Source organism: Globicephala melas, chromosome 1 (genome assembly GCF_963455315.2).
Source record: "Globicephala melas chromosome 1, mGloMel1.2, whole genome shotgun sequence".
Taxonomy (NCBI): domain Eukaryota; kingdom Metazoa; phylum Chordata; class Mammalia; order Artiodactyla; family Delphinidae; genus Globicephala; species Globicephala melas.
In genome coordinates this window covers 180053100-180071124 of record NC_083314.1, presented here as the reverse complement: position 1 = coordinate 180071124, position 18025 = coordinate 180053100, and the positions used below count along the sequence as shown (strand labels likewise).

At 43.4% G+C, this 18025-nt stretch overlaps 1 protein-coding gene across 13 annotated transcripts in view; it reads left to right on the top strand.

The window, feature by feature from the left end:
• KIF1B (kinesin family member 1B) overlaps positions 1–18025 on the top strand; it is a 148359-nt gene that overhangs the window by 111569 nt on the left and 18765 nt on the right. For 12 of the 13 annotated variants that reach the window (XM_070046042.1, XM_030878866.3, XM_060283243.2 and 9 more), the window contains 11 exons: positions 1006–1124; positions 2110–2195; positions 2541–2670; positions 2844–3006; positions 5690–5780; positions 7540–7658; positions 8315–8370; positions 10511–10619; positions 11984–12050; positions 12984–13068; positions 15755–15860. In XM_070046042.1, coding sequence (XP_069902143.1) covers positions 1006–1124; positions 2110–2195; positions 2541–2670; positions 2844–3006; positions 5690–5780; positions 7540–7658; positions 8315–8370; positions 10511–10619; positions 11984–12050; positions 12984–13068; positions 15755–15860 — 1131 coding nt within the window. Of the gene's footprint in view, positions 1–1005; positions 1125–2109; positions 2196–2540; positions 2671–2843; positions 3007–5689; positions 5781–7539; positions 7659–8314; positions 8371–10510; positions 10620–11983; positions 12051–12983; positions 13069–15754; positions 15882–18025 lie in introns of all 13 variants that reach the window. The other variant, XM_060283234.2, reaches the window with a different exon arrangement.

Here is an 18025-nt window from a genome sequence, read left to right as displayed (position 1 = left end):
CATGTGTCACATTTAGTTATGTGTGATTTCTTGATGCAAATGTTTACTCTTTGTCTTGTCTTGTCTTCAAAGATCAGCATATACCAAGTGGGAAGACAGGAATAATAGTAGGAACTAGATTCTATTTCCCACCCACTAATTGGAATGAACACCCAAGCTTTGTGATCACCGGTTTGTGTTGCTTAAAAAAAGTCAATAGCTACAAAATAATGAAAGAAGAAAAAAAGAGAACAAATGTGATATGACTTTGCTAGTTCATTTGAAGTTGAAAAATGTTAGGTCTTACCTCGTGTATATGCATTTCTGAATAAAGTTTTGAACCCTAGAAGCAAAAGCAACCCTTTAGGGATCAGCTATCTCCTTCTCCCTTAGCATTTATCTTGATGTCCATCCAGAGTCTCTTATAAGCTCACTAACAAAGAAATTTCTGGCAACATGGCCTTTCTGCCCATATGTGTCAGTCACCCTGCCTAAAGATCATAGTCATTTCTTAGGGTAAAAATAAAGACCCACAATGTTGTGACTTGAAATCCATTTTAGAGTTATTGACTGTATTTCAGTCACATTTCTCTGACCATTTTTGTCTGCTGATTTCTGTATTAGCTATTGGGGAAAACAAAACAAAAACCTCTTTGTAATTAGTTACATTAAAAGGTTAAACTCCTTAATGGGCTCCCTTTTCCCACTCGTAGCAGTATTTGTAGAGGAGTATCTTGGAAGTCTACTTCCAGTGGTCACTCTACCTATGGTAGTAATTCTTATAGGGAGTAATTTGGTGTACGTTGGTCTTTTCCACTGCTTTACCAAGCATTTGCATTTGTTTATACGTTATGTGTTCTGAAAAAGCAACAGGAGGCAGTCTGAGAGTACAGAACAGAGAGGTGACCTTAAGACAGGGCCCAGAAGCCAGCTCACAGTTTCATGAAGGTATTCTCAGTAAATCTGAAAGCCACCTTCTCTACCTGTGGGATGCTCAGATGTCTGTCTCCTGGTTTCTGTCTCTAGAGCATTTGTTTACCTGAGCAACCTGCTGTACCCCGTGCCCCTGATTCACAGGGTGGCCGTTGTCAGTGAGAAGGGCGAAGTGCGGGGATTTCTCCGTGTGGCTGTGCAGGCCATCGCAGGTAGGCGCCCCTCTTCTGAAATGAGGGCTGTGGGTCCTCTGCCTCGAGACAAAGGAGGCCCGTTCCGTAAGGGCCGCGCTTCAGTGCAGACTGAAGAAAGCCTTTATTGCTTCCTTTCTAGCGGTTGTTCCCAAGTATCACGAGTAGATCCTGTTTGGTTTGGGCTACTGCTGTTTTGGAATAATGGGGTAAAGGGATCTCCTTTAACATGAAGAACAACCCTTGGGTTACCTTTATAAAAGTCATTTGCATTTTAAATGATGTACCTTAACTGCTTCAGAAATAACAGAGGATTTTCAGACGGTTTCTTGCCTAATTTTCTGTCAGGATACTTCTGCTAGACGTTTCTGTACTTTGGCTGCTGTTGTGCAATGTGTGGATCAAGATGTCGACACTTCATACTTTTTTCCAAGCTCCAGCCTACATTCTGAAGAAAGAATGTGGCTGTTTCCTGTAACGTTTCTGTTTTAGTTTCCCACTGCTGTGCTGTATTTAGTGACCTCTTTCAGCCTTTCCCCGTGGAAATGCATGATAGTCACCAGCGTTGAGCTATGGAGGTCTTCACAAGTACAGTCTAATATTTTCAGATATTTATTGAGTATTATTGAATATAATCTTGTCAAGTGAAGGGATCAGTATTTCTAAGTATGACATTTGAACAACATCAAGAATGAAACCAGTCCTTTATTCATTAGTTTCATTCGAGCTAAGGAGGTGGTAAGTTTACCTGAGTAGAGTTGGAAGCAGCCTATTTGACTTTACTGCTTTGGTCTCTTTCTTTCTCATGCAAAAGACTTGTTCTTTAGTGTCTCCTCTTGTATTAAAGTTTGAGAACCCTAAAGCCCACTATCTCCTATTTATTTTTATTTTACTTTCCTATATATTTTTATTATTGTAATCCAATAGGAGTCATTCCTCCTTGTCCCCATATGTAGTCTCATCCTTGCTTTTTTTTTCTTTCTTTTTTTTTTTTTCCTCTACTTAGCGGACGAAGAAGCTCCTGATTATGGTTCTGGAATTCGACAGTCAGGAACAGCTAAAATATCTTTTGATAACGAGTACTTTAATCAGGTGAGAAATCTGCCAGGAAGAGGAAAACCTTGTGGAAGGATAAGGAAGTAGGCAGGTTTTGTAAGGAGGATGTTCAGCACTGGAGAGCAGTTCTGCCTAGAACTAAAAAGTATAGGTTACCACAGGATAGTTAATAGAATATGGGACATGTCTAACAATGACCGAGGTGAGGGTAAAGGCCCAGCATTTATATTGTGTTGTATTGCCTTTTCTCAGGCAGCTCTTAATCCACATAACTTTTCAGTCACTATTATTTGTTGGGCAAATAAATATAAGTTACGGAAATGGGGGGAAAATATGTTGTCATACTACTTTATCATCTACTTACCCCTGCCTTGTTTTCAGAGTGACTTTTCTTCGGTTGCAATGACCCGTTCTGGTCTATCCTTGGAGGAGCTGAGGATTGTGGAAGGACAGGGTCAGAGTTCTGAGGTCATCACTCCTCCAGAAGAAATCAATCGAATGAATGACTTGGGTGTGTAATCAGAGTGTACTATGATTGCATATGTTTTCAAAGAGGGAAAAATACTGACCATTGTCAAGGAAGATAGTTGCTTTTATCATCTAGGGATGGAAAGGTACACTCTACTCTCTAAAAGGTGCTTTGTGTGTTACTTGAACCATATGTGTTCATTTGACCCTCTTTAGATTTGAAGTCAGGCACTTTGCTGGATGGTAAGATGGTAATGGAAGGATTTTCTGAAGAGATTGGCAACCACCTGAAACTGGGCAGTGCCTTCACTTTCCGTGTAACAGTGTTGCAGGCCAGCGGAATCCTCCCAGAGTATGCAGATATCTTCTGTCAGTTCAAGTAAGCCGCCCCTTTGCTCTGCCTCCCTAGGCTCTTACCCCGGATGATGTCCTTTGTGCACTATAGAGCGATGTAACACTTGCCAGGTAGTACACTCTTGAGAGAGAAATGACTACCAGCCACTGAAATAAAATGCTTTCTTCACTCAAGATGGGAGTAAGAACTGGAAACCTACAATGGAATGAAACAGTTCATTGTGGGGAGGAGTGTGGCCACATATCCTGCTAGAAGGTTTGGTTGTGGACTGTCCCCCTCTGCCAGGAGTATAGGATCAGATCCAGATGAGCCTACTTATTAGTCTTTTTAAATGCTCTTCGTGCTGAAATGTCTCGTTAATAAACAAGTATGAAAACAATGAATTATCCAACCGCCAATTATGCTTATTTAATACTTGGGAAAGGGAAAATGTAAGTCATTTAAAGAGCAGCAAAATTCTGCATCCACTGAAAAAAAGCTAGTAAGTACGTAGAGATGTGACAGGTTTCATTTCTCATCCACTTTCTAAGCATTTTCTATCCTATAACCCTCTGGAGCTCTGTGCTCTAGGTACTTTCGTCTCAAGACCTCCAAAAACAGTTTTTTGGAGAATCTTTAAGTTTTAATACCCCCAAACATCAATACGTCTTCAGTACTTGGAAAGGGCCACAGTACAAGAGAATGAAGTCTGAGCCACCCCATTCCTAAAGCCCACAGTTGGCCACTGGTGCCACCAAAGGCTGCTTTAGATGTCTGCCGTTCATTTCCCCTCAGTATGTGCCTTAGCCTTCCCTGGGGTCCTAAAGCAGCTTTGCTTTTTACATAGATTTTAGCCAAGTCCTCAATTAAATGTGATTATTACATGGTAAGCCGCTAATATCATTTGCTGTAATTATAATTGATGAAATAGTATCTGTCCAGTGTAGGTTTTGCCCATTTAATGTGTTTTTGCTAATAGCCTCAGTTAGTAACTGATGTATTTTGTGGAAAAGACCTACTTGGTTAACTGACATCTGAAATGGCAATCGTGGTATGTTGACTTCTGTCCTAAAATCTCCTAAAAAGAGAGTAGCATCTCCACCTGGCATTAGCTCTGGAGGAAAGGGCATGTTGACTCATGCTGAAAGAAGACTCAAGTTCTTCTGAGGTTTTTATCAGCTCTCATCTGGCCTGCATAGGGAAAACAGAGCTGTAGAGCAATATGAATGATTTCATGCGTCACCTCTGTGGAACCCCAGGATATTTGTGTGTGCTCCAAGCAGAGCCTTGTTGGAGTGTAGATCAGAGATCAGCTGATGCTCATGGCGCCTCTGGCAGGTATACTGTGTGGTCTGGAGAGGAAGAAATTGGAAGAAAAAAAGGAGTAAGAAGTAAGAGAAGGAAAGGGAGAGAGGTAAGGAGAAAATGAGAAGAAAGAAAATAGACGAGAGTACACGTAGTGTGGAGTGCTATAGTGCCACAGCGGTATGTAGCATCAGTGATTTGGATGCCTGGCAGAAGTACACCACTGTTTTCGGGCTCAGTGAATTACAATTGACCCTTGAGCAACTCAGGAGTTAGGGCACTGACCCTCCGCACAGTCAAAAATCCGACTGTGTATCCAGGGTTCCACCATATCCGCAGTTCCGCATCTAAGGATTCAACCAACTGCTGATTGTGCAGTACCCTAGTATTTACTATGGAAAAAAATCCACGTATAAGTGGACCCACGCAGTTCAAACCTGTGTTGTTCAAAGGTCAAGTGTAATTTGGAAGACTGGTAGTTCATGATCCTGGTCTTTCTACCCCCTACTCTAAGTGTTCTTGGACTTCCCTGGTGGTCCAGTGGTTAAGACTTCGCACTTCCACTGCAGACCCTGGTCGGGGAACTAAGATCCCACATGCCGCGTGGCACAGCCAGAAAAAAAAAAGTATTCTCTTATTTCCATTTTTTTCTTGCAGGAGTATGCGATGTCCTTCTGGTGCATATTTCTGTCTGGCAGTAAATCTTTGAATTGAGTATTCTGTAATTCTCCACTTCTTTTTATGTCAGACTAATAATAGGGAGGGAGAGAGAACAATAAAATCTCATATTTATGAGAATAAGTCAACATAGCCCACTGACTCAAATATTTCAGGAGTATTTTCTACATTTAGAGCCCTCTGGGAGACACTGTCTTTTGGGGAGACAAGCAAATAAGTACATTATTACAAACAATGATATCATTGCTGTTGAAGAAAAATAGGTCTCTAGTGCTGTGGGAACATAGAACTGTTTGAGTGAGTCAGGGAAGTTTTCCTGGAAGAGGTGATATTTGAATCTCCTCCTAGCTGGTCTTAGATAGACTCCCAGGCAAGTATGCTGTCCACAGGCTTTGATACTACCTTATAGAAGCTTTAATCTGCCAAATCTTTTCTGTACAAAATGATTTCACAATTTTTATTTCAGTAAAAAACTTTTACAAGGGAATAGGAGTTCACTGAATTCACTGTTCATACATTCACAAGGCTAAGTGATAGGGTTAGTTGATTTTTCAGTCATTTTTGACATAAAAGCTAAAATGCTATCTGAGTGATATGGAAAATGTTCTCTACAAGGAAACGTAAATAACTTGACTCAGTTAAAGACTCTACTTAAGTAAGGTGCTACTTTCCAGTGGGATCCAAGCTGATCCTGATGAAACCATTAATACGAAATTCACGCGGGTCTTTTTTTTTTTCTCTTAAGCTTTTTGCATCGCCATGATGAAGCGTTCTCCACTGAACCCCTCAAAAACAATGGCAGAGGAAGTCCTCTGGGCTTTTATCATGTGCAGAATGTAAGTGACGTGGACGTTTTTGCCAAATGTTTTGTGGGTTTGTGGTACCTTGAAGCAGCTGGGGTGAGGCAGTCGTCATGTGTGGGGGCCCTTTGGCTTTCTCAGCTGAAGAAGGTTGATAATCTAAGCTGCTGTGTAGGGGGAGCTCTGTGATGAGAACAGACAGTGGAGGGAGCGGCCAGGGCCCTGAGCTAATCCTCAGTGGACAGAGCAGGCAGCATCTTCTCTGAATTACAGTGGGGCCTGTGAGTAGCCTGGGGGTTGGTCTGCCAATAAATTCTTTGTCAGTTTGAATATAGTGAGTTGTTTTAGTGTTTCCTTCCTAGAATAATAAGCATGTTGCATATGAGTTTTGTTAAATATGTTATTCTTTACACCATAAGAGACAAATAATTTGGTTGCAATTAATGTAGAAACTATGAAATACATTTTGTAGCTAAATTAAGATTCAGAATCTGTTTCCTTGCAGCTGATTCTATGATTAGCCCTCTAATGCCCCTTACAACTCTCTCATAAGTGGAATAAGAAAACAGACCTTCTATCTCTTCTAGAAAGATTTGCTCAACTCTGTTCAAAAGTCGTGATCCTCATTACAATAGCTAACATTCACTGAGAGCTTATTTTGTGTCAGTCATTGTTATAGGTGTGTTTTTGTGTCTTAATTCATTTAATCCTCACTCTTATGCCATATACTATCATAATCCCCACGTTATAGTTGAGATTACCGAGGCAGAGAGCACTCGAAGTCACTCACCAAGGTTACAAAGCTAGGAAGAGGCAGAGGTGGGGTTTGAACCCAGGGAAACGTGGCTCTAGCATCCAGGAGCTTCACTACTGCTTGAACAGTCTTGTTCTCTTGCCAACCATAATCCACTCCCTAAAATGCGAGAGGAAAGGGCAACTCCAGAAATGGAACAAGCAAATACAGAACACACTGTTTTCTTTTTGATGTTTAATTGTATAAATATGAGCATGCCTGTATATGATAAATATTGATTGGCTCCTGTGCACGATGCCACGGGGGGGGGGTGCTCAGATGGATCACAGGGTAGATTATGCCTCCGAAGAGCTTAGAATTATGATAGGGGAAATAAATGCATATTTAAACTGTAGTGATACAGGATATAGAAACATTCGAAAGGTATTCATTAAATGCAACGGGAGTAGAGAAGGGAGAGTTATTGCTACTAATGGGAAGAGTCTTTTAAGCTACATTCTTTGTTGGGGGTGGATGTTTTTGTAGAGAGAGGAGGTGGGGGAACTTCCTGAAGACTGTAGTGTAAATAAGAAAAGGTGGGTCATGCTTGGCACTGTACCTGGCACAGAGTCTGCAGTCGTGTTTTTCATACTGTTGTTGCCATTTGAGCTGGGCCTTGAAGTACAGGGATGACAGAGGTACAGAGATGTGGGAAGGCCTCCCAGGCACGGCTGAAGCCTGGGCCAGCCCTCAGGCACGGTGGAGGAGAGAGCAGGTGAAGGGAGCAGCTGATTGAGTCCAAACATTGTGTGAAGGGCAGCAGAGGGGCCAGAGGTCATTTGGGGCAGACAGTGGAGGGTGTTGAATGCCTGAAGCTTGGTGAAGTTAACTGTAGAACGAAAACCAGAGAAGAGCCCCTCTCTTTTGGTGTGAGAGGCCTTCATAGTAAAATTCCCAGCACATACTGGGTACTCAAAGTGCTGTAGTGCTGTTTGCAGCAAAAATGTGTATTTTCCTATAATAAATCTTTCGCTAATCTAGGTTGCCTTTATTCCTTATTAGATTGCAGTGGAGGTGACGGAATCATTTGTGGACTATATCAAAACCAAGCCTATCGTGTTTGAAGTCTTTGGGCATTATCAGCAGCACCCACTTCACCTGCAAGGACAGGAGCTTAACAGGTTTGGACCGAATGAGCAAAGATTTTTGTTATTGATATTATTGTTGTTGTTATTGTTGTTACTGTCACTTGCTGGAAAAGAAGAAATCTTTTGAGGAATTAAGATAGGTAAATAACAGTTTTATATATTACCCTATGTTTCCATTTCAGAAACATCACCATCTTTCTTCTAAGCCACCCAGTCACTAACTGTAGGTAGAGCAAACTGAGTTTTGCCCAGGTGACCTTGAGTACTGTCTTTTTGTAGGAAGAGACTTTGAATAGGATAGAAAGTTGAGGTGATAGGGATATAACCTGAAAGTTGTGTATAATTGGTCCTAACCGCCCAGAACTTTATGAAGCATAAAGCTACTATGAAGCGTGTGTCTCTAAGTGGAGACATCAAAATTGGGGAGGAGGACAATGATGGGGCCTTCGGGATGATGGCAGAGTGTCCTCGTTAACAGAAAAATTTTTCTTATTTATTAGCTCTGACTTACAAGGGGACTTTTATCAAAATGTCTTAGCCTCAGTTTTACTGTGTGGGTTTATATCTGATATCTGATAAGGTACCAGAGTTGAAAGTACAAATGATCCATTTTTAAAGGGGATTTAAACACGCCACTAACACCAGCATGGGACTGTTTAGTCTTGAAGAACTTTTGCCTTCCTTTGCAGTCCACCCCAGCCATCTCGACGATTCTTCCCTCCGCCCATGCCACTATCCAAGCCAGGTGAGCACAGCTGCGTTCTTTGTATGATGTACATCTCTTATTCTGAGTGACTTTTCAGATAAAAAATCATATTCAAATTCCTACTCCACTTCTGTGCATCCTTGTGTGTTCCGGTGTCCAGTAGGAACGAGAATTGTTGGTTCCTGATGGAAATAAGAGGTTCCAAACAATAGGGCTCTATATCCCCGCCGATACTGTGGTCTTCTTACTGCAGATTTTGATAAGCTCCATGCTCCTAAATCTCTCTGCTTTGTGTGTAACTCCCTTTAACTGTCAGGTGACTGGGCACTCCTTTGCATATTACGTTTATTCCGCATGTTCATGTATCCTGTTCTGATTTTTCTTTGTTTATTTTCATCCCTTTTCCTCGTTGCCCACTTGCCTCATTCCCACCCCGCCCTGTGCTCATTCTCCACCTCTGTGCTCCTCGCCTCCGTCCTGCCTTCAGACCATGAGAGAAAGATTGAGCTGATTCGGTTTCTCATATCTGACTATGTGAATGTGCATGTGTTGGACACATTTTCTGAGCACGCCAGTGTGCTCGCATCCTCCGCCATTGCCACCTTCCAGGATGAGGCTGACCCAATGCCGCCTTTTCTCTTTCTGCCAGTTCCCAGCCGCCAGACCGAGAGGGTACCTAAACGAGATGGTTAGTAGCTAAAATTAGCTCTGCCTTAGATTTAGAACCATCCTCAGAGGCTGGTCCTAAAGCCTGGCTCTCCGTGTATGAAACACCGACGTTTCTGTTTGCTACTTGACCTGCATGTAGAGTTCAGCACATTGTCAAGATCATATCACATTTCCTTCAGAGAGATTTTTAGGAAGCACCTTCTCTATTTATGCCCCTTTCACATCATCCAGGGGGGTGGGGGGGGTGGGGGGGGTGGGGGGGGTGGGGGGGCTCCTTATATTTGTTGGTGTGGATTCTTTGCAATGGTATTTTTAATTTTAAAGGATTTTTTACTGGTAGCTGGCTTTTTGTAATGCTCTAGTTTTGCTTTCTGACCCTCAGATGCCCACCAGAGCCATTAACCCCCTGTTATCTTCTTGACTAGCATCATCACCAGCTTACCTGGAATTCAGCTGGGGTGAACAATGCTGATAGGCCATGCCTCTGAATAGCGCTGTATTAGTCACACAGGCCCTTTAGATGCATTGTGTCCGTGGATCCTCACAACATCTTTTTAGATAGTAGGCAGGATATTATGATCTTCATTTTCTAGTTGAGGAGACAGACTCCCAGAGGTTAAGTGACTCAACCAAAGTTTCATAGCTAGTTAGTGGTTGAGCGATAATTAGATCCCAAGTCACTGGACTCACACCACTGCTCCCAGGTTCAGAGCAGAGAGCCCTCTTTGTATTGCCAGGATTTCAGAATTTCTACACAGTGTTTCAAAATGCCCACCATGTGGAATCTGAAATTCTTGAAAATATGGGGGTTTTGGCTAATATATTTCATCAGTACAGATAAGAATATGGAATTCACATCTGAAGAAAATGGGTAACATGAGATCATTTACAGAATCCTGTATTTACAGATGAGACCAGTGGTTTCCAAACTTGTCCACACATTAGAATCACCTGGGGGGGCTTCAAACCTCTCAGAGGGCTGAGTCCCACCCCTAGAGACTGTGATTTAATTGGCTGGCGTGTGGCCTGGGCCATCTTTAAGATCCCCAGGTGACCCTCATGTGCAGGGAGGTTCAGGAACCACTGGGTTGGAGGGTGGGTCTTTCCCGCCACAGCAGCTTTGATGAGGCCCTGTGATGAGCGAGGCTCGCCCCACATTGCCTGTCCCACATTGTTACCGTGCTCTGCATGCTGCAAGTGTGAGAGTCTAAGGAAGGTTTTTTAATGGTTTTGTGAGCACATTTACTCTGCATCAAACCTGTTTTCTCATCATTGGGTAGTTTGTTGAGAGGGAAAAAGATGCTGACTCTTCCGTTTTCCTTGTTCTCTGAAGTTAGAGGTACTACTATAGTTGACGGTGAAGTTTCTCTGGCTCTTCTGCACTGAAATCTATCCCCTCACTCTCGCTGCCTTTCCCAAGTGTGTCCTTGAAGACTGACATTAGAGAAGCTTATACCTTTGCTGAGTAGACTTGGACCAAATTTTAACATTTTCCAAAAACTTTTAAAAGTTCCAGCCACCAAGTTAAATACCATGAGCAAAACCAGCCTTGGCCAGAGCATGAGCAAGTACGATCTTCTGGTTTGGTTTGAGATCAGTGAATTGGAGCCTACAGGAGAGTAAGTCCAACTTCATAAATTTTTAAATATGACAACTTTTCCAAAATTAGAAAATGTAATTTTGAGTCTCTCGTCTTTGGGTTCACAGAACATTGTCACATTCCAGTTTTGAACTGAATTTGGGGTGGGGAGGGTCTTTATATTATTCTTTGAATCAGATGTTTGTCAGAGAACTGTCTAGTATGATAATGTACCTTCTTGTTAGCAATAGCAAGATCATGAAGAATGGCGCTTTGCTATGAGGGAAGACAACCTGCAAAGTGGGTTTTAGCAGCAGCAAAGCAAAGGGAGTCAGAAGCATGTTGCACATAAAAGGGCCAAAGGCATATCGATATGTCAGGGGATTAGGGGACAGAATGTTTCTGTAGACCAAGGTTTCTCAGCCTCTCACTACTTGGGGCCAGATGGTTCTCTGTTGTTGGGGGTTGTCCTGTGCATTGTAGGATATTTAGCTGCATCCCTGGCCTCTACCCATAAGATGCCGGTAGCACCTCCCCTCCTGCTGTGACAACAGACATTGCCAGATGGCCCCTAGGGGTCAAAATTACCCCCAGTTGAGGACCACTGGCCCAGATCAAAATGATCAGCATCAGCTTACTCTCTCTGTATGAGCTGTGTTAGACTAAGTGACGAATGTAATTACTGTTTATAGTTGTCTCAGAAATGCTTTTGAAAAACACAAAAGAGATCCCTCTCCCGAAACAGAGGCAAGGGGCTGTATCAGTTAGTGTAAAGGGTAGGGGATAAATGTTATCTTAATGATCCTCTATTTATAATGCTAGGTAATACCATTATGATCACCTCCATAAAACATTTATTGGGTTCCTACTGTGTGTGAGGTTTGGCTCTATCGATCCTATATAGAGTTGTCAGTAGTGACATTGCTTCGAGGAATTTGACTTTCCACAGACAGATCTATAATGTGATTATAACTTGCATTATGAGGGAGCAGTAGTTACAGTAAATGGTTTCTACTGAGTTAATTGCTTTCTGATTCTTAAAAAATGATCTAGAATCTGAAATTATCTCTTTCTTATCTCCTGACACTTGCCATTGCAGTTATATGTTATTTATGGAAATATCTGTTAGACAGAGAGCTGGGATTGGAGCCAAAAGATGTTACTGCCCTATGAATACTTCAGTCTAGTCAGGATGATGAGACATACATATGTGGAAAGGTTTACTAAATGCATATGACTGTCCAATTAAATGTCCACCCCAGATGGTGAGAAAGACATGGGATCAGAGTTTAGAAAACAAAGACCACTGAGGGCTGGAGTGACCAGGGAGGACCTTGCAGGTGAAGTTGCACTTAGCACAAGCATTCTGTCTAACTTCTTTCTTTTACATTTCTGTTTTTATAGGTATATTCCAGCTGTGGTTGACCATACAGCAGGCTTGCCCTGCCAGGGGACATTTTTGCTTCACCAGGTACTAATGAAGGAGCAAAAGAGGGCTTAGAAGGGAACACCAAAAAAGTTAGAATAAGAAACATAACTCTCTGTTTCTCTGCTTTTTTTAATCTCCATTTCAAGGGTATTTGGAGGTCAGGGGACAATGCCCCATCATTTTTTTTTCTCCTTTCCTTAATGTTTCTCAAACCTTGGCTTATATTTATTGATATATACCCTGGCTTTTATGTGTAAATATATATATATGGGGTTTTTTGGGGGTTTTTTTTTGCGGTACACGGGCCTCTCACTGTTGCGGCCTCTCCTGTTGTGGAGCACAGGCTCCGGACGCGCAGGCCCAACGGCCATGGCTCACGGGCCCAGCCGCTCCGCGGCATTGTGGGATCCTCCCAGACCAGGACACGAACCCGTGTCCCCTGCATCGGCAGGCAGACTCTCAACCACTGCGCCACCGGGGAAGCCCCGTAAATATATTTTAAAAGAGCTATCTTGAAAGACTTTATGTCGTTCAGTTACATAGTAATTTGTGCAGCTTCCATGTTATTTTATACAATTTTCACTTGGTGATGTTTGGAAACCCTGCTTTCACAGCCAAAAGTTCTTAATGGAGATTGAAGATGAAGGTTTCAGTGGACTAAAAATCTGGCCGTGAAATGTAGGTCCCCCTTTGGCAAATCAAAAGTAGCTTTAGTCAGTGCCCAAAAGTGCTTATGAGCCAGATGGGCACACTCGGGGACTTTCAATCTGGGCATCGGTTCTTAAAAGCCATATCAGAACCTGGCTCTTCCTCAGTCCCTGACCTGTGTCCCTTTGTTCAGAATAGCAGTGTGGACAGCATTTCCCCTCCCCCTCCATACCTCCCCTTCCTGCCCATCAGACAATCCAGAAAACAACAGACAAGAGGAAATAAGAGATTGTCCCAGCTAAATTGCAGCCCTGCTCCATTATCTAGGGCATCCAGCGAAGGATCACAGTAACCATTATCCATGAGAAAGGGAGTGAACTCCACTGGAAGGATGTCCGTGAGCTGGTGGGAGGTGAGTATGTTCCAGCAGCTGAGGACGGGCCTTAGCGGAGTGACTGCTCCCTGTTCGGAGCACAAGGAGTGTGCGGAAGGCTGCGCTGGAGAGCGTGACTGTCAGAAGAGAGTCCTTGAGTTGGAAACTACTCTTGTTTCCCAGCTCCCTTCATCAGTTATTCAACCTGCCATTGTTTTTCTCAGTGCCTGTGGGAGCAGTTCTGGGCCCGAGGCTGTGAGAGGGCCTAAGAGAAGTCTGCTCCTTGTGAGCTTGGGGTCTAGTGAGGAGACAGCGTGTGTGCATGTACAGAGCAGTTTGATGAGTGAGTACCAAATGAGAACAACTGAAAGACCTGTGCTAAAAGAGTTGCCGACAAAAAAGATCCAGGAGAACTGGGTTAGCTTGTGGGAGATGATCTGAGTAGATTTGAGAGAACTTAGAGGGTTTCGTTTTTCTGCAAGCATTTGGAATTAGAGTCAGCAATGTCCAACGTGCAAATGGCTAGAAATCTGTGGCCAGAGTGGGGAGACTAAACTAAAGCACCATGAGAGGAAAGAGTGGCCAAACAGCATAAGCTGTAGAACGAGAGCCCGAGGCAGGGGGTCTGAACCTAGTTTTGCCATGGACCCCTTTGGCAGTGGTGAAGCCTCAGAATTATGTTTTTAAATGTAGAAAATAAAGCACTTAGGACTACAAAGGGAACTACTAATATTGAAATACAATTGTTAAACTACTAAACAAATTTGTAACATAAGCTCTTCAATGATGTGGTCAATAAGCAGCAGGTCTAATTTCTATCATTTCAAAGTGGTGATGAATGTCAAGATACTTCACATTAGTGTGATATGAAAACATCTGTGATTTCTGCTGGGGACAGAGGTATGGGTACTGCTGATTCTCCTGTGGTTTGTGCCCTCCCCTCATAATTGCAGGGAAAGGCAAATTTCAGTTAGAGGTTCCTGAAAATAAAGTTGTAATTTTTTTTTCCCGTCCAGTTCAGACCTCCTGAATTCTAACCATAAACACCTTGCATATCTGTGGACCAGATTAAGAAGGCCTGGAAGGAAGATTATACTCTGTCCTATCTGGGGCAGTGGTTTTCAAGCTTTTCAAGATTAATTATTACATAAAACAAGAGAGATGCTTTCTGACCAGAAAGGGTGGGGTGCAGAGGCAGCAGTTAACTAAGGCTTCTCTATAACCCTATGGCTTATTATTTTTATAACAAACATGAAATGTGGCAGGTGCTTTTCTGAATGCTCTAAAAATATTAGTTTATTTAACATAACAAACATATAATATGGTCATAACAATCTTATAAGGGAAGAATTGTTATTCCCACTTCACAGGTGAGGAAAGTGAGGCTCAGAGGTTGAGCATATGCCCCGGCCGCACAGATAGTTAGTGTTGGAGCTGACATTTGAACCCAGGCAGTCCTGCTCCAGAGACTGTGTTCTTAACCTCTATGCAGTGCTGCATCCCCTACTGTTATTTGAAAACAGCATTGTAAGATTTTGAAAAAGAAAGTGGTGTAATGAAGGCAGTGGCTTAAGAAGTTTGTAGAAGGTGAGTGTGGGATGGCTTGGAAAGGGGGAGACGTGAGAGCAGTAGGGAGACCAGTTAAGTGGCTGTTGCCATGTCTGAGATCAGAAGGGGATGACCTTCGTGAGCAGGGCAGTGATGTTGGAAATTAAAGCTGAGACATATATGAGAAGCTCTTTGAACAAAGAGTAAGTTTTCACCGTTGGCTAAATGTGGGATGTAAAGGGGAGATAGAATATGGAGAAGAATGGAAGGCCAAGAATTACAGAATTAGACTGTAGGGTTATAACTGACCAAACAACGCTTCCGGCACCTGAAATTACACAGAGATTTGACAGTCTCTTTTTGGCCTAATGAATTACCGCTTTGTTTCTATTTATTTATTTATTTATTAAAATCAGTTGATTTTTTAAAAAATAATTAATTAATTTATTTTTGGCTGTGTTGGGTCTTGGTTGCTGTGCGCAGGCTTTCTCTAGTTGTGGCAAGCGGGAGATACTCTTCATTACGGTGCACGGGCTTCTCACTGCAGTGGCTTCTCTTGTTGCACAGCACAGACTCTAGGCGTGCGGGCTTCAGTAGTTCTGGCTCCCGGGCTCTAGAGTGCAGGCTCAGTAGTTGTGGCGCAAGGGCTTAGTTGCTCTGCGGCATGTGGGATCTTCCTGGACCAGGGCTCGAACCCGTGTCCCCTGCATTGGCAGGCAGATTTTTTTTTAAAAAATAAATTTATTTGTTTATTTATTTATTTTTGGCTGCATTGGGTCTTCGTTGCTGCACGTGGGCTTTCTCTAGTTGCGTTGAGCGGCAGTTACTCTTCGTTGCAGTGCATGGGCTTCTCACTGCGGTGGCTTCTCTTTTTGCGGAGCACGGGCTCTAGGTGCACGGGCTTCAGTAGTTGCAGCACGCGGGCTCGGTAGTTGTGGCTCACGGGCTCTAGAGTGCAGGCTCAGTAGTTGTGGCTCGTGGGTTCTAGAGCGCAGGCTCAGTAGTTGTGGCGCACGGGCTTAGTTGCTTCACGGCACATGGGATCTTCCTGGACCAGGGCTCGATCCTGTGTCCCCTGTATTGGCAGGCGGATTTTTAACCACTGCGCCAGCAGGGAAGTCCTACCACTTTGTTTTTAAACATACCCATGTTCTGGTTTCTTTCTTCTTTCTCTCAGGCCGGATTCGGAATAAAGCTGAGGTGGACGAAGCCACAGTTGATGCCATCCTCTCCTTAAATATCATCTCTGCCAAGTACCTGAAGTCTTCCCACAACTCTAGCAGGTGGGGCACCCGGGGAATGTGGTGAGTCAGCCCTAGGGGGGTTGATTGATTCACTGTAGATTCCTTGTTCATTAATGACTCTCCCCTTCTCACTTCAAAGTTCCCTGTTTCCTCCCCTGTCTGCCCTGCTCTTCAAAAATAAAAACATAAATCATTGGAGGTACTTGTATGTGATGATACCCCCAGAGAATGGAAATGTTCTATCCCCTGGGGAGTTTGAGTAGATGTAATACAGTGACAGAGAAAAAGCAGAAAAAGAAAACTCAGCATGCCACCCAAGGGTTTAAAAGTACAAATTAATTACGGCTAAGACTAAATGTTTTCCTATGAAGTGATTGCTGTGGAGAAAGACCTCTCGGCCTGGGGTGTCATGGGAACATGCCCTCCAAGGTATAGTGAACCCTCTTGTGTTCATCTTTGCTGCTGCCAGTATCGGCTCAAGGAGTCTCAGTATCTGCTTTTCATTTTCCTTTATGCATAAAGGCAATAAATTATTATAAACTCTTCTGACTAAGATTGGCTGCTATAAATAATGAATTTTATTTTAAATTAGTTTCCCTTAGAATTCCATTTTATAATCAAGTGATGACAATGCATAAAGCACCTAGCCGTTCTACATTCCCGTGTCAGACTGGAAATAAATCTGCTGGGGCGCTTTTACCTCCCTGGGAAAGGAGTCCCGTCATCGTGCACAGAGACTCCCATTTCTCTACGTGGTGAGGGCTAGGAAACAGGAGTGGCTGTGTGTTCTAATGTGGGCTCAGAACTCAGCCTTCGAATTACAGGAATTCTCTGTGGTCTGCCTGTTCCTAAAAAAGTTGCTCACATGTGTTGGCAAGAGGGAGAGGAAAAATGAGACAATAAGCAGAAGCAGAAATGAAAAGTTCGGGCCAGGATTAATTTCTTTACATTGTTTCTTTGTGTTACTGTTTTGCATGGGAGTGAGGAAAAGGAAACAAATGTCTGTTTGCTTTTTGCCAGTCAGAGGAGCTGGCAGAAGCTGTGGACACAAAGGGAAGGTGGGTGAGAGGGTGTGTACCTATGTGGAGGGGGTGTGGCAGAGGTAAAGTAGGGTGCTTTGACCCCCGCCTTGGCCTATTCCTGGGCAAAATCTTGAACAATACCATTTCTCTGAAGTCAGCATTAACCCCACATAGCGTTCCCTCTTCTGCCAGACATTTACAGCAAGTATTCAGCTGGCATTCACCACATTTTCCTTGCAACTATGAGAAATATATCTTAAACTTCCCTATGGTACTTAGCAAAACAGGGAAAAATGGTGTTTGGTTGAAGTGCTGGTTATGTTAAACTTGCCTACATTAGAGTAACCTTCAAAAGTCCTTTGATTCCTGTCCGGCAGCGTGTCACATGCTGTAGAAGATGAATTTGGCTTTGTTAGAAGCAGTTTATCTTTCCCAGTAGAAGCTTAGAGTTAATCAAAAAAGTTGCTGGGACTTCCCTGGTGGCGCAGCAGTTAAGAATCTACCTGCCAACGCAAGGGACACAGGTTTGAGTCCTGGTCCAGGAAGATCCCACATGCCACGGAGCAACGAAACCTGTGTGCCACAACTACTGCGCCCACGTGCTGCAAATACTGGAGCCCGCGTGCCTACAGCCCACGTGCCACAACTGCTGAGCCCGTGTGCTGTAACTGCTGAAGCCTACGTGCCTAGAGCCCGTGCTCCACAACAAGAGAAGCCACCACGGTGAGAAGCCCATGCACTGCAATGAAGAGTAACCGCTGCTCGCCGCACCTAGAGAAAGCCTGCATGCAGCAACAAAGACCCAACACAGCCGAAAAGGTTAAAAAAAAAAAGTTAAAAAAAAAAATTGCTAAAGTCAAGAGTAATAAAAAGAGGAATTTCCCTGGTGGCGCAGTGGTTAAGAATCCACCTGCCAATGCAGGGGACACAGGTTCGAGCCCTGGTCCAGGAAGATCCCACATGCCGCAGAGCAACTAAGCCCATGCGCCACAACTACTGAGCCTGCGCAACTACTGAAGCCCGTGCGCCTAGAGCCCGTGCTCCGCAACAAGAGAAGCCACCGCAATGAGAAGTCCGTGCACTGCAAGGAAGAGTAGCCCCTGCTTGCCACAACTAGAGAAAGCCCATGCACAGCAGCGAAGACCTAACACAGCCAAAATATAAATAAATAAAAATTTTAAA